The sequence below is a fragment of the Stomoxys calcitrans genome, chromosome 3 (assembly GCF_963082655.1).
Source record: "Stomoxys calcitrans chromosome 3, idStoCalc2.1, whole genome shotgun sequence".
NCBI classification, from domain to species: Eukaryota; Metazoa; Arthropoda; class Insecta; order Diptera; family Muscidae; genus Stomoxys; species Stomoxys calcitrans.
Window position 1 is genome coordinate 108,308,667 of NC_081554.1, and position 26,515 is coordinate 108,335,181.

The 26,515-nt window shown below is 38.8% G+C and overlaps 1 protein-coding gene across 1 annotated transcript in view; it reads right to left on the reverse strand.

Annotated features, from left to right (window-relative positions):
* LOC106087128 (uncharacterized) overlaps window positions 1-26,515 on the reverse strand; it is a 632,434-nt gene that overhangs the window by 308,037 nt on the left and 297,882 nt on the right. The window contains exon 9 of the mRNA XM_059365898.1: window positions 17,571-18,356. Coding sequence (XP_059221881.1) covers window positions 17,571-18,356 — 786 coding nt within the window. The remainder of the gene's footprint in view (window positions 1-17,570; window positions 18,357-26,515) is intronic.

Sequence of the window (26,515 nt, forward strand, 5' to 3'; positions counted from 1 at the left end):
CCCACAACACCACCTTACCCCCACAACACCACCTTACCCCCACAACACCACCTTACCCCCACAACACCACCTTACCCCCACAACACCACCGAAATAGGAAGTATTTGCTGACTATTGCAATATGAGGCGCAAATAAGAGGGTTTTTAGAGTGGAACACGAATCCGATATATATTTTTAAGGCCTACTCACTGAGTGGCCGCCCATCCCCCAAAACACCCACAAACCGGTCATGTTTATCGACTTTGGAAATATGGGGCCCAATTAAAGGTATTTGGGAGTAGACCTCGTATCTGATATCAACATTAAGGAAACTGTCTAGGGGACGTCTCACCTCTATAACAACCCCCAAATAGGACGTATTTGCTCACCAAGACAATTTGGGTCTTAAAGAGAGTGGAATTAAGTATTTGTGGTTTTTAGGGCCAATACCCCAAACCGGACATATTTGCTGACTTTTACAATAAGGAGTCTAAATGAGATTAGAAATCGAATTTGATATCCAATTTTGAGGCCAATGGCAATATGGGGTTCAAATAAATGATATATAGATACATGAGAATAGAGCACGTTGCTGATATATTTTCCGGGCTTAGGGACCACCCCCAATCCCCAAAACACCCCTAAATCGGGCAAGTTTACTGACCATGTCAATGTGGAGCTTAAATGAAAGGTATTGGGGGTAGAGCAAGAATTGATTACCACTTTCGGGACCAATTTTCTGGGGGTCTACCCCTTCCTCAAAACACCTCCCAAACTGTAAAAATTTTTAAACCATGCCAATATGTGGCTCAAATGAAAGGTATTTGAGATTAGAAAACTAATTTGATAACCTATTTTAGGGCCATGTGTTTGGGGGATGCCTCATCGTGTAAACTCCCCTAAAGTAATGGCAATATGGGGTTTTAATAAATGGTATTTGAAAGAAGAGCACGATGCTGATATTTTTTCAGGGCCAAGTGTCTGGGGCACCACCTCACCCCCGAAAACACCCCTAAATCAGATACACGAGAATATCGGGCTGAAATAAAATATTGTTTTAAATGGAGTACACCTTACATCTAAACTTAAATTCGTAGACCAATAAAGATCATTAGGGATTCAAATAAAGGCACTTATATTGTTGAACTGTTAGTCAAGCGACATACATATACCATTTTCGTAGGATGGTGTTTCACTAAAGATTCTTTAATTGTCAAAAATAAATATTCCAAGGAAAATTTTGTTCCATATAAAGTAAAAGAAGGCGCAGCGGAGCGGGCCTATTGGTTTATGATCTATATTGGTTTATGAATCCGCTCTGATGGTTAAGGTTTATGAATCCGCTCTGATGGTTTGGATGTTAGATAGACTTCATTATTAAAAGTCTTTATTTCAGCTCGATATTGTCATGATATCCAATTTAGGGGTGTTTGCAAGGGTGAGGTGGTTCCTTAGTCACTTGTCCCTAAGAAAATATCAGCATCGTGCTATTCTCTCAAATGACATTTATTTAAAACCAATATTTTCATTAGTTTTATGGGAGTTTATGGGATGAGGCGTCCTCAAACATTTGGCCCCAAAATTTTTACTCTTTGGTGGGTGTTTTGGGAAAGGTCCCTCATTTGGATATCAGATTCGTATTTTACTCCCAAATACCTTTATTTGAGCCTCCAGAAAATTGGTCCCGATAGTGGGTATCAATTTCGTACTCTCCTCCCCAATACCTCCTATTTGAGGCCCACATTAACGTGGTTGGTAAATATGCCCGATCTAGTGATGTTTTGGGGAGTAGGGTGGTCCACCAAGCACGTTGCCCTGAAAATATAGCAGCATCGTGCATTTATTTTAACCCCATTTTGCCATTGGCCTCAAAATTTGATATCAAATTCGTTTTCTATCCTCAAATACCTTTAATTTAAACCCCTTATTGCAAAAGTCAGAAAATATGTCTGGTTTGGGTACGGACCCTAAATAATATCAATATCGAGATCCACTCCCTTTAAGACCCAAAATTGTCATGTTGAGCAAATACGTTTTATTTGGGGATGTAATGGGGGTGGGACTTCCCCTAGGCCGTTGGTCTCAAATTTTATATAAGATTCGTGGTCTACTCCTAAATAAATTTCATTTGAGCTCCATATTTCCATATTCGGCAAACATGATCGGATTCGGGGGTGTTTTGAAAGATGGGGCGGCCGTTCAGTGACTTGACCCTGAAAATATGTTTCAGATTCGTATTCTACTCTTAAAAACATTTTTTACAGCCCCATATTCCTATTGTAGAAAATTTCTCCTCTTTGGGGATATCAGATTCGTATTCTACACTTAAATACCTTTATTATTAGTCCCATATTGCCATGCTCAGTAAATAAGTCCTGCTTGGAGGGTGTTTTTGCGGAAGGGGTGCACCCACAAAAACTTTGTGCCACATTTTGATACTTGCAAATACCTCTCATTTGAGTTCCATATTGCAAAGGTCGATAAATATATCCGATTTAGGGATGTTTTGGGGGTTGGGGTGGTCCCCCAAACACTTATTGTGACAATTGGATATCAGATACGTTTTCTACTCTTAAATACCTTTCATTTGGACTTTATATATATATTTGGTAGGTTTTGGGGGTGGGGCTGCCCCCATCCGAAATTTATTTTTAGGTTACTATAAGAAGCCACCGCAGCGTAGAGGTTAGCATGTCCGCCTATGACGCTGAACACCTGTGTTCGAATCTTGGCGAGACCATCAGAAAAAAATGTTCGACTGTGGTTTCTCCTCCTAATGCTGGCAACATTTGCGAGGTACTATGCCATATAAAATTTCTCTCCAAAGAGGTGTCGCACTGCGGCACGTCGTTCGGACTCGGCTATAAAAAGGAGGCCCCTTATCATTGAGCACTCATTGATATGTGAGAAGTTTGCCTCTGTTCCTTAGTGGAATGTTCATGGGCAAAATTTGCAATTTGCATAAGAGCGCACACAAAATTTCGCCCATCACCGAGATCTGGCGTTTCTGAAAATTATTCTTTTTGATAAAAAGTATTGTATCACTATTCCTGATGGAACCGATTGGAACCACGATATCCCTGGTAACAGAAGTTACATTGACTTCTATACGAATGGTTACAAACAAAACGACCATGTGGGCTTTGGGGTGTACTCTAAAGGTCTAGAACTGGTCATATCGAAAAGGTTACCCGACTACTGCAGTGTGTATCAAGCGGACATCCTTGCAATAAGAGAGTGGTGGAATGGCTAAGATTTAATGTCGTAACGACGATTGGCATAAATATCTTCTCAGACAGCTAGGGAGCCATTAAATCCCTAGAGAACGTTTTTCTGAACTCAAAAACCGCACTCGACTGTCGCAGATCTCTCAACAAGATGGCAGAACAGTTCAAAATTCACCTATTCTGGGTGCCGGGCCACAGGGATATCACATGGGAATTGTAAAGCGGACGAGTTTGCGAGACTAGGAACTACCCTACACATTCCAGAGATACTGGAATCGGTGGATATGCCTCTAGCAACATGTAAGCTAAGTTTTCACAACCAGGCTCGAAGGAAAACGAATGATAGATGGTCACAAAGAGGGAGCTGTGAGCATTCCAAAACTATGTGCCCGCCTTGCTGTCATTGGCTAGAACAGACGTCTCTGTCATTGTGTCCGTCATGACAGGTCACTGTCTAATCGGGAAACAAGCTGACAGACTGAAGGTTGCCAGCAACATCTTTTGCAGAAGCAGTGAGAACATAGAAGAAGAGAAGACTATAGAACACCTTGTTTGTGTGTCCTGCACTAGCAGTCAAAAGGAGTTCCACTTTAGGTTCTCATTTCTTTGAGAACCTGTCTGATTTAGCAAATGTGAACATTCGCAAGTTATTGGCCTTTTTGAAGCGATTTGGATGGTTCAACGGCAGTAACTAGGAGGCATCTTACTTCTCCTGTTCCTGTGATACCACAATGGACGAAAACGTCTAAGTGAGTCTAATGGCAGACTGCCCCCGTAAACCTAACCTAACTTATTCTAAACACAAACTATTACTAAAATTTTGTTGAATGACAAAATTTCATATCTATAATATTGTATATAGGCAAAATTTCCTAACATTTCGTCTCAACATTTTTCTTCTAAAAAATCAATTTTTAATGAAGTTTTTTTTCAAAACAAATCTTAACGAAATTTTAAAGTTTGGGACATTTCTACGACAAAACAAAATCTTTTCATCACAAAGTTTTTAACATATCAACGTTAGCCATAAACGTAGGATTATTGAATGCAACTAATTTTGTTTTTTTGTAAACCCTCTTGCACCTTCGCTTATGGTGAAAGGACCTTTCATTTGTTGTAATACAAAAACTCTTTAATACCAAAAGTTTGTCGATAGCCGCAAACAATTATTCATATCTCGGATCAATAATTTTCTCTTGTATCTATCCTACTAGAGAGAAAGGATTAGTTTTTGAGCGTGTAGACCAGTGGTGGGCAAAAATACTCGCACTTTTGCACAATACTGTGTACGTATACAAAAAAATAATCTCATGCAGGCCCGTGGGCTTCCAAATAATTATATATATACACTATTTTTCCCTTTTTTGGCAAATAGCAGTCAGCATATTGAAGAGCTTGGTAAACTCGGAAAGGGGAATTTTTTTAAGTTTCGCCTAAGGTACAAAAATACTGGTAAGTGCAATTACAAAAATCATTAGAGCAACACATGGCTGCCAGGTACCAAAAAAAATTTCTAAGGCACATACGTTAATTGGTAATATTTACGCAGAAAAGAAATATCTATCCCAAAGTAGGCATTTTAATGAACGAAAACAACAACTCCCATAAGTAGTTTTTTGTTTTCTTCATAGCGTGACATATACAGAAGATCATAATACATAACCACAATGAAGTTTTGCGAAACTGGAAGGCATCGAAATAAATCCCAATAAACTCTGAACAAGTTTGAATTACCAACTGTGATCTCCTTATAATTGGTGAAAATTTGAATTAAAATTAAGTTACAGCATTAAATTCAACTTGACATCCTTTCTCTACGGGAAATGTTTAGTCAGTTGTCCCAAATATACCGGACCTCAACTGGAGAATGGAGGGAATGAAAAGTTTCAGTTGTCATAACTTATGATTGTTAACTACTTTTTTAAAAAGCAGCTTAATTGTTGTTAAAAATTGCTTATCCGCTAAATACATTTGCTTACTAGTGTTGTCCCTATTAAGAATACTCGCAAGGTATACTTATCCTTTTCGAACTGTCCCAGGAACTATTATACGGTGTTAAAACGGTGGCAATTCGTCACCTCGAGCGACAAACCCTTACAAAAGTAATAGGTTTTTTTTCATATATGGTGACGAGAACTGGGACTGGTCCCTATCACCAGAGGACCTATCCCATGATAGGTTTGGGACCTGTCCCATTTCCCGTAGTGTTTCTCGACGTTATATGCTTTTTCAGCATAACGTTATGTTAATTTATACAACAAAGAAAAACTATTTGAAACCCCAAATAACATGTTCTATATATCCAGAATGAACGATATTTTAACGCTTAAACAATGGCGAAACAATTAAAAGTGGTCTCATTTGTACAACAGCCACAAATCATATGCAGCAATCCGCCATCGAGCTGATCGACTTTTGCCAACACACACAAAGAAATTTGTGTGCGTGTGAACGAACGATATTTTAACGCTTAAACAATGGCGAAACAATTAAAAGTGGTCTCATTTGTACAACAGCCACAAATCATATGCAGCAATCCGCCATCGAGCTGATCGACTTTTGCCAACACACACAAAGAAATTTGTGTGCGTGTGTATATGTATATATGCATGTGCACAAGAGCAAAGAATATGCGAGAATAAAGATAACAACAAAGAGAATGGAAACAAAAATCGGACACCTTAATACCGTCAAACCTGGCCGGCTGTTAATACCAGGTCAGTTGAGACCACCTTTTTAAATCCGCCTTGGGTAAAACAAAACTTAATGTTTGTCACATATTTTATTATACCCGCCACCATAGGATGGGGGCATTCTAATTTCGTCATTCTGTTTGTAACACGTCGAAATATTCGTTTGAGACCCCATAAAGTATATATATTCTTGATCGTCATGTCATTTTAAGTCGATCTAGCCAAGTCCGTCCGTCTGTCTGTCGAAAGCACGCTAACTTTCGAAGGAGTAAATCTAGCCGCTTGAAATTTTGCACAATTAATTTTTATTATTGTAGGTCGGTTGGGATTGTAAATGGGCCAAATCGGTCGATGTTTTGCTATAGCTGCCATATAAACCGATCTGGGGTCTTGACTTCTTGAGCTTCTAGAGACCGCAATTCTCCTCCGATTTAACTGAAATTTTGAACATGGTGTTTTGGTATCACTTCCAAAAACTTTCCTAAGTATGGTTCAAATCGGTCCATGTTTTGATATAGCTGCCATATAAACCGATCTTGGTTCCGGACTTCTTGAGCCTTTATAGGGCGCAACAACTGTGTTAAGTATGATTCAAATCGGTTCATAATCTGGTATAGCTGTCATATAAACCAATATTGGATCTCGAATTCTTGAGTCAATGGAGCGCGCAATTCTCATTCGATTTGGCTGAAATTTTGCACGAGGTTTTTTGTTATGACTTCCAATAATTGTGCTAAGTATGGCGCAAATCGGAATATAACCTGATATAGCTGCCATATAAACCGATCTGGGATCTTGACTTCTTGAGCCAATGGAGCGCGCAATTCTCATCCGATTTGGCAGAAATTTTGTGCAATGGCTTCTCTCATGTCCTTCGACATACGTGTCTAATATGGTCTGAATCGATCAACAGCTTGATACAGGTCCCATATAAACCTATCTCCCGATTTTGTTTCTTGAGCCCCTACAAAGGGCAGTTCTTATCCGAATAAACTGAAATATTGCCCAATGACGTCTACAATGTTCAGCATTCATTTATGGTCCGAATCGGGCTATAACTGGATATACCTCCAATAGCAAAACAATTCTTATTCAATATTCTTTGTTTACTTAAAAAGAGATACCGCGCATAGAACTCGACAAATGCGATCCATGGTGGTGGGTATATAAGATTCGGCCCGGCCGAACTTAGCACGCTCTTATTTGTTTTTTTTTTTTTATTTAAACCAATAGATACCTAGCTGACCCGGGCCCGCTCCGCTGCGCCTTCTTTTACTTTATATGGAACACGTTTTTCTTGGAATATTTATTTTCGAACATTAAGGAGCATTTAGTTAAATACCATGGTACAAAATAGTATATCGCTTGACTTAAAGTTTTACAATATAAGTGCCTTCATCTGAATCCCATATGATCTTTATTGGTCTACGAATTTAAGATTAGAAGTAAGGAGTACTCCATTCTTAAAATACTTCATATCAGTCCGATATTCTCATGATATCTGATTTAGGGATGTTTTCGGGTTTATTTAAACCCCATATTGCCATTGGTTTAGGGGAGTTTACACGATGAGGCGTCCCCTAAACACATGACCCCAAAATAGGTTATCAAATTCGTTTTCTAATCTCAAATACCTTTCATTTGAGCCACATATTGGCATGGTCGAAAAATGTTTACCCTTTGGGTGGTGTTTTGGGTTAGGGGTGATGCCCTAAATGCATGGTCCTACATTTGGATATCAAATTCGTATTCTACTCCCAAATACCTTTATTTGAGCCCCATATTGCGATGGTCAGTAAAAAATTTCTGGTATTTCGGGAAAAGGGTATACCCCCAGAAAATTTGTCCCGAAAGTGGGTATCAATTCTTGCTCTACCCTCCAATACCTTTCATTTTAGCTCCACATTGACATTGTCGGCAAATATGCCCGATTTAGGGGTGTTTTGGGATTGGGATGGTCCCCCAAACACTAAGCCCGAAAAATATACCAGCAACGTGCTCTATTCTCATATAACTATTGGGTTGCCCAAAAAGTAATTGCGGATTTTTCATATAGTCGTTGACAAATTTTTTCACAGCTTGTGACTCTGTAATTGCATTCTTTCTTCTGTCAGTTATCAGCTGTTACTTTTAGCTTGCTTTAGAAAAAAAGTGTAAAAAAAGTTTATTTGATTAAAGTTCATTCTAGGTTTCATTAAAAATGCATTTACTTTCTTTAAAAAATCCGCAATTACTTTTTGGGCAACCCAATATATATCATTTATTTGAACCCCATATTGCCATTGTCCTCAAAATTGGATATCAAATTCGTTTTCTAATCTCATTTAAACATCTTATTGCAAAAGTCAGCAAATATGTTCGGTTTGGGGGATTGGCCTTAAAAAACTGTAAATATCTAGTTCCACTCTCTTTAAGACGCAAATTGTCGTGGTGAGCAAATACGTCCAATGGGTGGTTGTTATGGTGGTGGGACGTCCCCTGGATAGTTGGCCGCTAATGTTGATATCAGATACGTGGTCTGCTCCCAAGTACCTTTAATTTGGGCCCCATATTTCCATAGTCGGCAAACATGATCGGTTTGGGGGTGTTTTGGGGATGGGTGGCCACTCAGTGCGTTGGCCTTGAAAATATATATCTCATTAGTGTTTTACTCTAAAAACCCTCTTATTTGAGCCTCATATTGCAATAGTCAGCGAATACTTCCTAGTTGGGCGGTGTTGTGGGGGTGGGGTGGCCTCATAGACACTTTTCCCGAATATTGATATCAGATTCGTGCTTTACTCCCAAAGACCTTTCATTTGAGCCCCATATTCCTATGGTCGTAAATTTGTCTCCTTGGGGAATGTTTTTGGGGAGAGGCGGCCCCTCAAACACTTGGTCCCATATTTGGATATCAGATTCAAATTCTACACTTAAATACCTTTTATTTAAGCCCATGGTCAGTAAAAAAGTCCTGTTTGGGGGGTGTTTTGGGGAAGTGGTGGACCCCCAGAAACGTGGTCCCACATTTGGATGTTAGACTCGTATTCTACTCGCAAATACCTTTCATTTGAGTCCCACATTGCCTTGGTCGGTAAATATGTACGATTTAGGGGTGTTGGGGTGGTCCCCCTAACACTTGGTCCAACAATTGGATATCTTATCCTAAATACCTTTTATTTAAGTCCCATGTTGTCGTGATTGGTCTATGTATGTTTGGTAGATTTTAGGGTGGGGCGGCCCCCCTAGGTACCCCATCCGGAATTTGGATACCCAATTTTTATTTTTAGGGTACTATACGAGAGCACACAAAATTTCGCTTAAATCGCGCCACCCATCTCCGAGATCTGGCGTTTCTGAAAATTTGGGTAAGGGGGAGGGTCCGCCCCACCCCCCCCCCCCCCCCACCCTTCAGATATCAAAAAATGTAGTACCCTATTTTCACCACGGGATTATTATGCACCATCTGAGAAAATTTCAAGAAAATCGGTTCTTTCGTTTCTGAGTCTATAAGGAACACACAAACAAACACAAATTGACTTTTATATATAAGATAAATACCCTTACGTACTAATAATAATACATTTACAAATGTATTAACCTAAAAATTTAAAAATAATATAATTTCCTTATTAGATTTTTTTCTCTTCTCTCGTATAGATCTTTTATATCTTTCAGTTAATTAAATTGATAACATAGGTGCCGAAATGGATCATTATTGGCGTAGTTGGTTCTAAAGGGTGATTTTTTTGAGGTTAGGATTTTCATGCATTAGTATTTGACAGATCACGTGGGATTTCAGACATGGTGTCAAAGAGAAAGATGCTCAGTATGCTTTGACATTTCATCATGAATAGACTTACTAACGAGCAACGCTTGCAAATCATTGAATTTTATTACCAAAATCAGTGTTCGGTTCGAAATGTGTTCATTCACCGTAACGTTGCGTCCAACAGCATCTTTAAAAAAATACGGTCCAATGATTCCACCAGCGTACAAACCACACCAAACAGTGCATTTTTCGGGATGCATGGGCAGTTCTTGAACGGCTTCTGGTTGCTCTTCACTCCAAATGCGGCAATTTTGCTTATTTACGTAGCCATTCAACCAGAAATGAGCCTCATCGCTGAACAAAATTTGTCAAAATTTGAACACATTTCGAACCGAACACTGATTTTGGTAATAAAATTCAATGATTTGCAAGCGTTGCTCGTTAGCAAGTCTATTCATGATGAAATGTCAAAGCATACTGAGCATCTTTCTCTTTGACACCATGTCTGAAATCCCACGTGATCTGTCAAATACTAATGCATGAAAATCCTAACCTCAAAAAAATCACCCTTTATAATAAGTAATTTTTAAAAGATCATAATATCTGGCAGGTCTGATAGGAACGTTAAAGAAAATTCGATTCAAAAGAAAGCAAGAATCTATTTGACCAAGAATTAATTTAGTCAAAAACGTATTGTTTAGTATGGTTCTGCGACTTTTTAATGTAGGAAGCCTTATAAGATTTTATCGGTACTCATACGAAGGTTATGAACTTCTGTCCTACCTATGTCGACAGAGACAAAATAATAGAAATTGTTTTTGAACCGACTCTATCAAATCAAAATGAATATTGTAGTACGGATCCCATACCACTGAACCCTACTCGTGATTACTTCTGACTAGCGACGTGTACAAGTTTTTCGTCACAGAGAAATCATTAAGTTCTTTACTCCAGCGTTTCATGAAGCCGTGCTTCATTTACAACCATTGAGATGTGAAGACGGAAGTTGACGGTCTTTAAAGCTATAGACTACTTCCTGCGAGTAATTTTCGCAAACAAACATTTACTTTTATCGTAAACAAAGTCTAAAGTTTTCCGGAGAATAAGTTTACCTGGCGCAAATTTTCTTTATGTAAAACGAATTATTTTTTTTGCGTGTAGATCGCTCTTCGTAAAAATTGGTCAACAAAATTTGTTTTGAAATATTTAATAATTATAGTTGCAAAATGTTTTCAGGGTGTTTGCGTAAAATTTTCTGGAAATAAAAGTCATTTAAAACCAATTGACCGACACAAACAATTACCTGTTGAAATCATAAATTTGGTTTAAGAGCAAATTAAAATGAGCGCAACACCAAAAATTTCATCGAAATACTGAAGCCGAAACGCCGATGGGTCCGTTCATGCATCCAGTAGAGACCACAATTTTGAATAGGAAATTTGCGGTATCTTTAGGAAATTCGCAGTAACAGAAGAATATTTGGCAGTTACTCTATTTTGGAAAAAAAACGTGGGGTGGCTAAAGGACCCGCTCATTGATGTGTGAGAAGTTTGTCTCTGTTGCTAAACGCATGTTCATGAGCAAATTTGGATTTGCATCATGCGATGTGTAAAATTTTCAGAGTTGCTATGGCAACTTAGATACACGAATTTCACGAAAATCTCCTAGTTGCGCAATATTTACTGTGAAAGTGTAAACGTATCCCAATTTTGACAGCTTTAGCTCAATCCGTAAAAGAAAGTACCATTTTGTTGGTAGGAGTAATTCGACCCCATTCAGTAGGACAGTAATCAGGTTCAACGGGCGAGCGATTATTCGGTACCAGGTAAACAATTGCAACGCCTTTGTCCACTTTCACTCTGTGGACAATAGATAGTCATCGCAGCTCTGTGTAGTGAAGTCAATGAATGAAGCCATTGAAGTTGCGCTCCTCCAGCCGCTGTGCGGGCGAAAAGTGCAGCGCCTGATTCAGTCTCTGCCAAGAAACCCTACAACAGGAAGGTAGAGAAGATGAGTACTATGGCTAAAACTACTGAACCAGGCGCATTCGTGACGCGGTCGGCAGGGATGTGGCCTGGAGTCTTACCTGCCCAGGCGAAAGAGACCTGTGCCTCTGCCCTCATTAGACCCCTAATACATTGAAATACCTTGTTACATACCCCTGCAACAAGGAAAATCAGCCTGCGGCGAAAAGAGACAAAAAGAAACTCAATTCCGGTGGTTTCATTTGGTGCTAGAAGGCATCTTCCTTCTACTGTCCTGTGGTATCACAGCGGACTAAACCTATGCATTTTGTGGCCATCTTGGCTAGCATATTGGCTGCGAATGACGGATGAAGTATTAAGAAATGAAATATGTATTAAGAAATATAAAAAAACACTAGCTGAACCGGGCCCGCTCCGCTGCGCCTTCTTTTACTTTTTATTGAATATTTATTTTCGAAAATTAAGGAGCTTTCAGTGACATACCAGCTACGAAAATAGTATATGTATATCGCTTGACTAACAGAATAACAATATAAATGACTTGATCTGAATGCCATATGATATTTATTGATCTATGAATTCGCTCGGGGTTTTAAGGGGCATTTAAGTTTGGATGTTAGATGTACTCCACTCTTAAAACGACTTTATTTGAACCCGATTTTGGGAAGATCGCTAGGGTGATGTTTGGTGGGTTTAGGGGTGGTGTGTACCCCAAAAAACGTGGTCTTAAAATCGGGCATGAATTTCGGGCACTACTCCCAAATACCTTTCATTTGAGCCCCACATTGCCATGAATGGTAAATATGTATGTCCGATTTAGGGGTGTCTTTGGGATTGGGTTGGTCTCTCAAATACTTAGCCCTGAAAATAAATCAGCATCGTGCTCTACTCTCAAATATCGCTTATTTGAACAACATATTGCCATTGGCCTCAAAATTGTATATTTCTTGCAAAAGTCATGAAATATGTCCGGTTTGGGGTATGGGCCCTAAAAACTATCAGTATTGATCTCTTTAAGACTCAAATTGTCATGGTGAGCAAATACGTCCTATTTGGGGAATGTAATGGGGGTGGGACTTCCCCTAGACAGTTGGTCACGAATGTTGATATCAGATTCGTGGTCTACTCCCAAATACCTTTCATTGAGCCCCATATTTCCATAGTCGGCAAACATGTCCGGTTTGGAGGGTGGCTTGGTGACTATTCAGTGACTTGCCATGAAAGTTTATATCAGATTCGTGTTTTACTCTAAAATACCTCTTATTTGTCATTATTCGTCAATTGTGATATCACAGTAACAGAAGAAGGAAGATGTCTTTTAGTTCCTACCGTTGAACCTTTAAAATCGCTTTAAAACGCCCAACAACTTGCGAAAGTTGACATTCGCTAAATCAGACAAGTTCTCAAAGAAATGAAAACCTAAAGTGGAATTCCTTCTGACTGCCAGTGCGTAACACACACAGCAGATGTTCTACAGTCTCTTCATCCTCGAAGACCTTACAGCTTCGGCAAAAGTCGTTACTGACAACGTGTCATGACGGACACAATAACAGTATAGCAGAAGACCTCTTCAAATCTAGATTAGGTCACATAATTTTGGAATGCTCACAGACCCCTTTTTGTGACCATATATCATTCGTTGCTCTTTGGGCCTGCTCCTGAAGACTTAGCCTACAAGTCGCGAAAGGCATACCCACAGATTTCAGTTCCCCTAGAATGTATGAGGTAGTTCCTAGTCTCGCAAGCTCATCCGTTTTACAATTCCCTAGGATATCTCTGTGGCCCGGCATCCAGAACAGGTTAATATTGAACTGTTCAGCTGTCTCGTTGACAGATTTGTGACAGTCGAGGGTGTTTTTTGTATTCAGAAATCGGGGATTTAATGCCTGCCTGGCTGTCTGAAAAGATATGTATGCTAGTTGTCGCAATGACATTATATCACCACCACTTTAATTTCTAGGATCTCCGCTTGATACATACTGCAGTGATCGGGTAACTTTCTCGATACGAGCAGTTCTAGTTTTTCAGAGTACACCCCAAAGCCCATCTGGTCATCTAGTTTGGAACCATCCGTGTAGAAGTCTATGTGACTTCTATTACCAGGAATATCGTAGCTCCAATCGGTTCTCTCAGAAATAGTAGTACAGTAATTTTTATCAAAAATCGGTTCACGCAGGGTGCAATCCACACTGCCTGGAACATGGGACATTGTATCAGGGATAACACAGTATCCGTAGCCGCCACATGGCCAAAGAGAAAGCTCCTTTAGCCTCACAGCAATAGTCGCAGCAATTACATCGCCACAATGTGTAGTGTAGGTGTAGCATTAAGTTCAGTGCACCAGATGGTGTCGTCCTCAGTGCAGCTGTGATACACAAATAAGCCATTCTTTGGATCCGATTGAGTATTCAACAGTTGGTGGACTTTTGAAGCGCCGTCCACCAGATCACAACACCGTACAGCATTATTGGTCTGCAAACTGCAGTATATATACAGTTCATGATACGCGGTCTAAACCCCCAACTTTTGCCAATGGCTCTCTTGCAGGTGTATAGGGCAAGAGTGGCCATTCTTGCCCTTTCCAAAATGTTGCATTTGAAGTTCAATTTCCTGTCCAGCAAAACACCCAGGCATTTTGAGCTTTCTCTAAATGGAACATTCTCTCCACCCAAGGAGACAGGTTCCACTGTAGGCAACTTGTATCTCCTGCTGAAAAGAACTACTTCTGTCTTTCACGGGTTTATACCCAGATCACTTTCGGAAGCCTAATTTGCTGTTGCACGTAGAGCTTTCTGAAGTATATCTCTAAGAGTGCTGAGAAACTTTCCCTAACCGCAATAGTCACGTGATCAGCACACATTTACACTTTTTTCTTCCAGGGACAATAATATATTGTTAATGGCTGTGTTCCTAAGTAGACGAGATATACCATCTTGTAGTAAGTAAGTTATAAACAAGCTTTTTGCGTTTGTGTTAATGCCTTAAAACTCCAACTCCTTCATGATTGACGTCAGTGTTACATTATTGAAAACACTACCGTGTCAAGAAATGCTACCATTGTATAATCATTGACAGCGAGAGAAACCTCTATGAAGGCGACTAGGTCTTGACGGACTGTTTCGACTTTCGCATTCGTATAGTACGTTTTTCCAGCATTTGGAATGAAAATTACCTTTGTGTCCCTCCATCCAACAGGTATTTACGACATGCTGATACAAGCAGATTATATCTCCCTAAGCCAAGGAGCCAGTCTGTCGGACATAGCTTGCAATTCAACCGGAGATGAATCATCAGTGCCTTGCGACATAAAGGTGTCGAAACTTCCTATCACTCATAGGATTTTCGGTTCAGACTCAATTTCCTAATAACCTCAGACAAATGCCAACCTATTCTAGAGCCAGTTGTTTGATGGAGATTTTCCCGGAAAATGTGCGTCAATGAGTAGTTCTAGTGTTTCCTCACTGGACATTGTCCATGCATTTTCTGACCGTAATAGGTCTCGAGAATAGGATCCTCCTTAGCATAGAGGCCACAGATGTATCCTCCACTAAACCGAAGAATTCCATCCAGAATATGTTCTGCGCCTTTCTCAGCTCGCCCTTGGATTTTCTTAGCTCACCATTATAGACGTCCCAATCGTGTGGTGCCCTTGTGACTTTCGCTCAATTTCTAGGACACTAGGACATGCTGACACAAGTGAGTCATTCAGGTTCTTCGTGATCTGCTTGACCATGAAGTCTATATCCTCCACTTCCTTTTCTGGTCTAGAAATTTATCCCAGTCCGCTTTTGTTCTGTTAATTTTTCCCCAAGGCTGAAACTAATGTAACGATGATCAGAGAATATGTGGTCATCCAACACTTCCCAGTCGCATATCCTTCCACTTAGAACATCTGATACAAAGATAACAGCTAGTACCTCCTGCCTGTTTCTGGTAATAAAGGTCGGTTTATTCCGTTTATAACAAATCGCCAGATTGCAACTTATAATATATTCGATAAGCAGCCGTTTTGTTGATATCCGAACATCGCCATATCTGGTAGTGCATTAGCATCACTTTCTACAATGAGGCTCTCTTTCCCTGCAGAAGCTGATGCAACCAGCAACTTAAAGCTTGAAGGCGGCATCTCTGAAGCTTGTGTCATATATAGGGAAGCCAGCCCTTAATGAGACTTATATATTTCAAGGCTGGCTACTACTTAATCTTCAGTGCTTAGCGATGGAAGAGGAAAAACATTTAGACTGCCTTTTGCAATAATACAGGCTCTAAGACTCCCATTCCCCCTATCCTTGAGTAGTCTAAATCCAGGTATTCTTAGTCCACGAGCCATTCCTCCACACATCAATGGTTCTTGAATAAGAAACTTGTCAAGTCCTGTTGACATCAGAAGGAACTTTAGTGCCGCCGAAGCGGCCTTACAAAGGTGGAGATTTATCTGCAGTAATCAGACCATAGTTATGACCCAGAATTGCCACCATTGTTGCGTTAGGCTCGTCTTCTGAGTCCGCCAGGATTTCATCCTCCCAAGATTCGTTTGATCTTGTCATGTTGAGTTTCCTTATGCATCCGGGGGCAGTTGAGAAAGCAGTGCAACCACTCTTCCTCAGGACACCGGACACTTGCGGAGTGGACGATTCCTCCTTATATGCTTCGACAGCAGCAGGTCGAATTACCTTTTGAGTTCTGAGTTGAGCTGGCGCACACCTTGAGCCCAATCCAACCGGATGACCCACCCACACAGGGCTTGTCGGGTCCCGTTTCGACGCCTTCCCCTCCTGTTCCGATAGTGACAGAGTAGTTCCAGTCTCCTGCAATCCTCCACACTTTAGAGATGTGGTCGATAGTGCCTAAGACAAGTGTTCAGCAACAACTGCTGAGTGATCTCATGATTCCCCAACACCACCGCTTTTGTAGACCTTTAGTCTCAACTTGTTGAATCCATAGGATACAACTCCTTCAGGTTTATCGAGGTCTGCGAGACAGCCAGAATTTACTACAAATCTACCAATCTTGCAGTCGGTGGTTGAAAGATTGGGATTGCAGTGCCTTAGTCGGGCAAGTATGGATTCAGGATCTGAGAGAATCCTTAGTCTCCATGCGTGTGCCATTGGTCGAGAAGGAATATCTTCCTTCTTGAAAAAATCCAGTGCTGCGCCTAACCAGATCTCGCCAATCTTCTTTAGGGCGATACAACGATACATCTCAATTGAGCGTTGATCCCCGAAGGTAATTAGTTTGTATCGTGTTCTTTTATTCGAATTTCTCTCAAGACCACGCAATCATATTGTGATGTACCACTCTCAATTAACCGTCCTACGTTACTCAAGCATACCATAATTTTTTTTTTTTTTTGACCAATTGTCAGATTGTGTGGATTCCAACGAGAACAAAAAGTTTGTGTTAATAGAATATCGAATGTATGTCCAAGGGTGCTCCTATTTCTCGGCATGTCACATGACGATTTTGCATTAAAGGTTCACGCACGTCATCAATGTTCTCTTGTACAATGGCCGTTTTTGAACGACCTTCACGGAATTCGATTTTGAGCCAACATCGACCATGACGGAATTCATTAAACCGGGTTTTCCCGTGCTATAGGATGGAGTTTCATCGCCATACAAAGTTTTAAGTTAAACAATGCACTCTTGTCTTCATAATCCACAGCGAAAGTTGTGAAAAACTTCGCACGAAAATGTTCCCAAGTTGATTCCATTTTATTGTCAAAGTCAAAGTCATCAAAACGTTCTGAGTACGATTATGTTAGAAATGTCACACTTTCCAATGGAAATGCCAGTTTGCACCTGGCAGCACTGAGTGTTGCCTAGGCCATAAACTTATATAGCAGTCCTCGTATATATAAAAGAAAAAAAGCCTAAAGCAATTGTTTTATTGTACTTAAACAAGTTATGATAATGTAAGGTGATATTAATTTACCTGAAACACATTTCGGAGTTTCTGGTTTCCAGTAACCACGAATGCATTTAGCGGTCGCATTTTCGCCTTTAATATTCAGTTGGAAGCCAGCATTACATTCCAGACTCAAAACCGTTCCTATGCTGTTTTTGGTAGAAGTCTTGCCGGCTTTATGCATGGTCACATTTGCAAATGAATCCCAATCTAAATCCTCACAGGGGCCTCGTAAACGTTTACGACCTTCCTTATTGTCATCATTTGTCTCCGAATCACTGTCGGTCAAAATAGTAGCACTTCTTTTTCTTCGGTTTCCAACAATTTGAGTTTTTAATTTCTCAATAAAACGTGAGTCGTTAGTAATCTTCGGGATCTTATAAGCCAATGGGCCGATAATATAGTTATAAGAATTTATTGCAGAAAAATCTGCATGTTTATTCTTGTTTAACGAGGTAGATTTAGCGTCTTCGAAACTTTTTGGCAGCGAAATAGTTAGTGTCGGACCTTCGTTTTTATCATTATATTCGTTTGGAGATATATCGTTGAATTTTTGAGTTGCGTTGTACTGGCTTTTATAAACAGGAAGATGATCCGTGTCATTGGAAACGTAGTAGAAACGGGCACTGTGAACTTTTGATTTTTTAACAATTTTTGGAATGTTGATTGCCTGTGATTCACCATTATAACCAAGTAAATATTGGACAAAATGTTGATACTTTTGCTTTATTTTGTGGTAATATTTTAAAAAAGCTTCCTCAATATCCTCGTCCCCCCTCTTCGCTTTAGGTGTTTGCAGTTCATCGATGCAGTCTGAAAAATATTAATTTAAAAATTACCTTTTATATTCATACGCTGATCTTGGCCAACTCCTTTGAGGGGCCCGTTGTGCTACACTCAGAAAAATAAGTTTGCTGACACATATTATCAACTACGGTCTTTTGAAGTAATTTATACAAAATTTATGAAGCTATAAACAGCAATTTGCTATACATTAATGTTCATTTTTGCAATGTTAGTCGTAAATTTTAGCTACAACCGACGACAACCGACAAAAATGGCAGCGGATGTAATATTTTAGTTATGTCTTTGTTGTATTATTCCATATACCCAAATCTCATATACCATATACCCCAATATAAAGAAACATTTCAGTTACAACAAAAAATTAACACTGTTATAAATTTTTACTATATAAAAACTTAGTTAAAGTAAAACCTAAAATGCATGGTCTTCAGTACTGTACGCAATGAACTGTCGCTCGGAGATTTGACTGTCAAATATTGGCTGAGTCAAATGCACTTTTGCGAGGTACTTGTTATTTACAAAGTCTCTCCATTTCTCTCTATCATTTGCTAAATATCTTCATTTGTCGATGGAGGATTTGGTTTCTGTTGCTATTGTTCATCTCCAAGTATTTTTTGGTCTGCCCCAGCTACTTTCTTAGTTTTTGTGACGGCCATCCATACTTTCATTTTGTTATGTCATCGTTCGTTTGATATGGTTCGATGCCACCATATTTTCAATATTCTTCGAAGGCATCGGCTTACGAACACTTGTATTGGTTACGGTGCTGGCTATAAGCCAAGTTTCAGATCCGTATAGTACAATCGATTTAACGCACGCATTAAATATTTTAACTTTTGTGCTGATTTCCATAGTCTTTGATGCCCATATATTTCCAAGAGATGGTTTTCTACATCTTCTGTCGTACCAGCAGTTGTTGCTGGGATGTTGGCGAGGTATTCGAAGCGATCCACGTTGTCAACCTCATATTATAGATCTTAAACGGCTGCTCGTTATTTGCGTCAATTCTCATTGTTTTTGTTTTACTCTTATTTACCTTTAGACCAGCTTAAAGGGATTCTGCGGATAGCTTATTTAGTTTGGCCTGCATATCCTAATAAGTGGTTATTAAAAGACCTGCATCGTCGGCGTACTCCAAATCCCCTAGTTTGTGAAACTTCCTCCAGATGGTGCGTCGTCTAGCTTTTCGAACACGGTATCAAGGACCGCAATAAATAGTAATGAAGAAGGTGCATCCTTGGCACACACCACTTGTAGTAACAAAGGGTTCACTGACACTGTAAAAAAGGAGATCCCTTATTATTGAGCTTAAACTTGAATCGGACAGCACTCATTGTGAGAAGTTTGCCCCTGTTCCTCAATGGAATGTTTATGGGCAAATTTGCAACATTCAACAGTTTCAAAATGTACAGCATCATCTTTAAGGGCCAGTTTCACTGAGCTAAGTGAAAAGTTAGGGGGAAGAATGGTAGACATTCACTCTTAAGTGAGTATGCGTTTCACTAAGGGATCAAATACTATGGAGAAATAATCGAAGTATTCATTGTCGGAAAGACAATGAATACTTGTTACTATATTTGATACAATATTTAAGTAAAACAAAATTAAAAAAGGAAAAAAGAAACTTAAAGAAAATTTGACACATTAATCAAAGTTACTGATAAAAAAATTAATAAATAGAGTTATTAAAAAAAAAACAAAACCAATAATTAATTAAAATTATTATAAATCGAAGATTTGAACTGTCGTTCATTACCTATAATTTGAATACTATTGGGAAGATTATTCCAGAGACGTATAGCATTTACAATAAAACTGTTGTTCAGATACACGATATTGGTGACGTATTTATATTACTTGTTTACCTCTTGGTAAAACGAAATGGTAAAACGCAATACCGAAGATATGACGGTTCATTGGTGTACATTATCTTGTGGATCATTTGCAACGAGCGTATCTTAAGGAACGAGTTAAATGAGACACCATATACTTAACTGGCAAAGTCTACTACGCAAACCAAAAATGTATCTAACGACATCGTTAAAGGCCACATGCATTTTATTCCTATGAGTTACATCACAATCCTAAAAAACCTCGCAAGAGTACAATAGTTTCGGCAGAATGAATGTCCTAGCCAAAAGCATTCTTATTGACAAAGGCGTATTATGTCGACTCATTTATAAGTTTCGTAAAGCGCCGTAGGTCCTGCCCACTGTCGTATTGACTTGATTCTTCCATGAAAGTCTATCATCAAACTCCAACCCAAGGTTTCTTGGAGATGAAACAATCTCAATTGGGGCTCCAGCAATTGCCACATGAAGATTGGGAAGCATTGTCACGCTACTCCTACCAATTACAAGGCACTTTGACTTTGTTGGATTTAAAAGTAGTCCGTTGGCTTTTGCCCATGTATTTATCCTATCCAAATTACTATTAAGGCTGAGTTCGCCATCGATCAACCTCTCCGGAAAGAAGCCATATACAGCTGTACGTCATCGGCATACATATGAGTACCACAGTTGCGCAACTGTCCAGGATGGTCATTGCTATATAAGGAAAAACGGAGTGGGCGAAATACAGACTCCTGTGGAACACCTCTTGAGACTGGAAGATAACTAGAACACCGGCTATCAACACATACCGATTGGCTTCTAGTCGAAAGACAGGAATATATAAGATCCGTTGTTTTTTCAGAAAATTTAAGGAAAGGATATTGGGATCAACGGAATCAATTGCCTTCGAATGATCTAAAAGAACAATAAAGGTAACTTTATCGCTGTCAATATCACTCCTTACATCTTCAACTACTTTCAGAAGTGCAGTAGTGCAACTGTGCTTTGGCTGAAAACCAGATTGAAAATGTGATAGCAGCGAATTATTCACAATATATCACGATATTTAACGGTTGGCTAGAGTCTCAAATATCTTAGAGATGTATGGAAGTATTGTTATTGGCCTAAATACCTAGTTATTCTTTGGTGTTGGGACTATCCTTGCCCGTTTCCAAAACTGTGGATAGCAACTCCTTAAAATAATAATAAAAAGATGGCACATATACGGAAGAATAAAGGGTGGAATTATCCTAAAAAATCTCGTGTCAATACCATCAGAACCAATGACGTTAGACTTAATCGATTCTACAGCGCTAATGATAACGCTTTGTTCAAAACCCTCAAGATCAAAACGTAGGTCTGGTGAGGTGTTGTTACTACTATGGTTTACGTTACTAAATTCACTGTCGTAGAAATGTAAGTTTGGCTCAGGAAAAGATATGTTCAAGAAACTCCTATTAATCTCATCTAATTCAACATGTCTACAATTTTTCAAGTTTGTTGACTATAAACGAAGGGCACGGAAGTTTCCCGGCTGCATAAAATTTGGGAGCAATGAGTCATCGGATGACTCTAAAATTGCGAATTAGTTTGACGATTTCCTCCATCCATCGTATACTCATAGATGTTTTGTAGATAATTATAGGGGTATTGCAAAACTGAGTGCCGTTCCTAAACTTTTCGAACTTCTGGTTTCTGGAAGACTATCACATTTTCTAAAAGGTGTCGTTTCACCTTATCAGCACGGTTTAGTAAAAGGTAGATCCACATCTTCTAACCTTATAGAATTCATAAGTTTATAAGGGTTTTGTGGAGGGAAAACAGACAGACGTTATTTATACCGATGTTAGCAAGGCTTTTGATATTGTAATACATAATGTTCTGCTTCCTAAACTCGATGTTATGGGTTTTCCAAACGGCTCTTCTAGATTGGATAGCATCCTACTTAGGGGGCCGTACCCATTCTGGAATTTCAATTGGGTCCCATTACTTTTTGATTGTAATGATCTTCCTAATGTTATTCGTTTTTCTAAAGTACCAATGTATTTGCAAAATTTAAGAATTTGTCTTTGTTTAGATACTGACCAGTACTTTCGGATTTCTTCATTGGATCGTACAAACTGGATAATGTTATTTCGTTTGCTGATCTTGGCGTTATGTTAGATTCTAGATTATGTTTTCATCTACATATCAATTCTTGCGTTAATAAAACTAAGTGTTTATTAGTTTTCATTAAACGTTGTTCTAAGGCGTTCAATGATCCTTATGTCACTTAGAGCTTATTTGTAAGCTTAGTTCGCCCTGTATTGGAATATGGGTGCGTCATATGGAGCCCGTTTTAAAATTGTTGCTCTGATAGAATCAAATCAGTTCTGATTCAATTTCTGAATTTGAAACCATTGAAATTACTTCCGCCTAACAGAAGTCGTTTACTGTTGATTGATCTCCTAACACTTAAAAGAAGAAGTTTTATGTTAAGAGCATTGTTCATCATTAAAAACTGCTACGGGGTCCGATACTGCTTTCCTGATAACTGAGATAACATTTTAGGTTCCCTCTCGGAGAATTCGCAAATTTGAAACTTTAAAGTTGTCGCTGCCGAGAGCAAATTACGAGATTAGTAACACATTGAGGTCCTTATGTGCTATATACAATTGCTAGCCTATGTACTACTTTATGTTTGGGTGATCCGTTGCAGATCACAAAGAGTTTGATATTGCATATGTGAGATTGTATACAAAGTAACATCCTTGTTTGTTTTGTTTATTTTACAATTGGAATTCATTATCCTAATTATTTATCACTTTCAAGGCCCAATATTTACGGTATCATTTTCTACAACTCCCTCAGCGGGACAGTAAAACCTGGTCTTTGAGCAGTAATTGTAAGTTTTTAGGAATCGTTGCCTCTAGCATAAGCTTCACCACTTTATCTACAACTCCATCTGCGGTACAGTAGAACTTGCCTATTGCATAGGCCGATTGATCATCTGGCACCTAGTCTACACGTCCCTCTGCGGACCTGTAGAACATTGCTAATGAACGGCTATCTTGTGATTATGTTTACCTCACTGTTATACGTTGTTGTTGAAAGTAACTGTTTGTATGTTATTTGTTATTATATAGGTATGTGTTACTCAAATTACTGACTGAGCTACGCGCTCTCCACGTATTGGGAGGTGCCCCCTCGGCCGGTATTGAGGGGTGGAGAGGCGTGGGAACGAACTATAAAATAAATAATTATTCGCATGACCTTACGTTTCGTGAGCCAGATCTACAGTTTGAAAAAAAAACAAGTAGTGCTAAGTTCGGCAGGGCTGAATTTAATATACCCTCCACCATGGATAGCATTTGTCAAGTTCTTTGAAGGACTTTTCCAATAAATATATATATGAGCTACATTAAGTAAATGACCGATATGGATCGTACTTGTCTTGGCGGTTAGAAGTCATATAGAAAAATACCACCTCCAAAATTTCAGGCAAATCGAGTAAAAATTGGGCCCTCCAGTGGCTCAGAGTGTCAAATTGGGAGTGGCTCAGAGTGTCAAATTGGTTGTTGGAAGTCATACAAAAAACACATAATTTCGACGAAATTCGATATGAATTGCGCCCTCTTGAAGCTCAAGAAGTCTAATCGGGAGATCGGTTTATATGGCGGTTAATCAAGTTATATATAGTTGGCAGAGTTGTTAGAAATCATTTCTCAGCAATATATGCAAAATTTCAGCCAAATCGGACAAGAATTGCATCTTCCAGATGCTCAAGAAGTCTAATCGGGAGATATCAGGTTATGAACTGATTTGAACCATACTTAACACAATTGTTGGAAGTGATACCAACCACGTGCAAAATTTTAGGTAAATCGGATAAGAATTGCGCCCTTTAGAGGCTCAAGAGTCAAGACCCAAGATTGGTTTATATGGCAGCTATACCAAAACACGGACCGATTTTGCCCATTTACAATTCCAACTGACTTACACTAATAAGAAGTATTTGTCAAAAAAAAAAAAATTCAAGCTCCTTTACTCCTTTGAAAGAGCACTTGCAAAGAGGATTGAAATAGCAGAGAAATGCTCCTAAAATTTGGCAGCAAATGTCAAGCTCAAAGCAAGCAGCTCCTTCACGGGAAAGGAAATAAAGCCAATTTGGAAAATTGAAATTTAAGCAAACTGCATTCCATTGTGAGCATTAAGAGAAACGAAAAACAAGTAAAAACATACTATGTTCGACCGGGTCGAATCTTGGGAACCCACCACCATGGATTCTGCTAAAAATTTATACAAAATAAATTGAGTTGAAGGCCATAATTCGACTTTACGTACCAAACTTTTGCCGAACCAGGCACTACTGAAAGCTTCTAGGAACCGAAAATATAACTCTTAGAAAAACCCAAGTACCAAATTTGTATGTGAAACTTTAAATTCTCAACGAATTTTAGCATTGAATCGAAGACATTTTTTGTTGAAGTATGCAAATAAATCTTTACAAGAGACTTGAAAGACAAAATTATTGAAATTTTGTCGACTTTCAACAAATTCTTTAGTTGAAGTAGTTGCAAAAATAGGCGTACTACCATGTAGATCGCAAAACTTCATGACTTGCAAACCAAAGTTCGAGTCCCCCGGTCGGCAAAAAAATATGTTTTCATTAAACTTATTTTATCAGAAAATTCGGCATAAAAAATATGAATTTCGTATTGAGTGGTTTTTACCTTTTTTAAATTTAATTAATTGATCACTTATTATTGTGCATCAGTGCTTGTTGGTTTATTTCATCATAGAGAATATGATGTCGGTAGGGATGTGTGCAAGACTACCAAACATGAGATCAAGAGTTGAATACTGAGCGGCTAATAGTAGAGTGTGACACCGGAAACCCCAAGAGCAGCAGTAAAACGAACGAGACAAAGCAGCGCGAGCCGAACAAAGAAAGCAAAAACACCACCACCCGAAAGCATGTGCTTTGCTGGTTAGAAGGTGTTTTTGCCTTGCTTATGGATATATTGTTGTTGTTGTTATATGTTGGCTTTGGATCGTTGAGATTCAAAATAAATTGTTGCAGGAAAAATAACAACAAGTTATTGTTTTCAAAATTATTTTTATCTGTGTACTATTTACAGTTGTTGGAGGTCGTAACAGAACACTACGTGTGAAATTTTAGCCAAATCCGGAAAATAGTGGCTTTCAGGGGCTCAAGATTTCAAATCGGGATTTTGACTGTACTTGGCATAGTTATTACAAGTCGTTGCAGAACAGAACGTGCAAAATTTTAGCTAAATTGAACAAAACTTGCGGCTTGTAAGGACTCAAAAAGTCAAATCGGGAGCTATATCCAAATCTGAGCCGAAATGGGCCATTTGCAATCCTCAACGACCTACATCAATTTTCAAACTTTCAAGCGGATATCTGTATTCGTTCGAACGTTATAGTGATTTCCTAAAACGAACGGACGTATGGACGGTGGTGTTACGAACCGAATGCTAAGATCTGTATACCTCGATCCTATGGTGGTGGGTATTAGAGAATGGTTTGAATGCCATTTTCATTGCATATGAATCCATTCTTATAAATATTACATATTGTCGTCACCCCACATCGTTTGAAAACAACAGCATTCAACACTATTCATAGAAAGGGAATATGACGACACCCGTGCATTGCATTGCATGCCTTTTGTCCATCTCACTCTCAAAGGCAACGAATATGAAGCGAATGGTGTGAATCATTTTACAGTTGATTGTTTGCCAAGCGATCCCAAGATTTCATATTTATTTCTTTTTGTTTTTGATTGAATTTACTTTAGTTTTTTTGTTTTTAACTTGAAACCCGTATCTGTAACTGACGTTACGCTAGCGACCCCTGTTCGCCACATTCAGGATAATTAGAACACTTATTTATAATTTAGTTGGCGTTCTACAACCATTTGTCTATCAGTAATCTTACCCGTTTTTGAAATAAAAAAGTTAGCTATCGCGTGACCGATTTTATTTGCAAGAAAGTCAAACAGTGTTCAAGAGATTTAATTGAAGTTTATAGTTTTAATCGGAATAAAATTCGAAGTGAGTTCACAACTTCTATTAAACAAGATTCATTTTTCTTATTCCTGTGGTTCTTCTCTTCGCTTTATTTCCATTGTCTAGTTATTTTTTTCTAATTTTCTAATTTTTCGGTGAAATCGAAAGTGATATTATTTTAATTAATCAGAATCATCGGTTGATTGAAGGGGAATTTTAAATCGTTTTACCTGTGATAAACTTCACCTTAGTATTTGATTTTGAGATTGAGTATTTCAGGGAAAGATTCTTCGTAAAATATATGCACCAGTTTGCGATA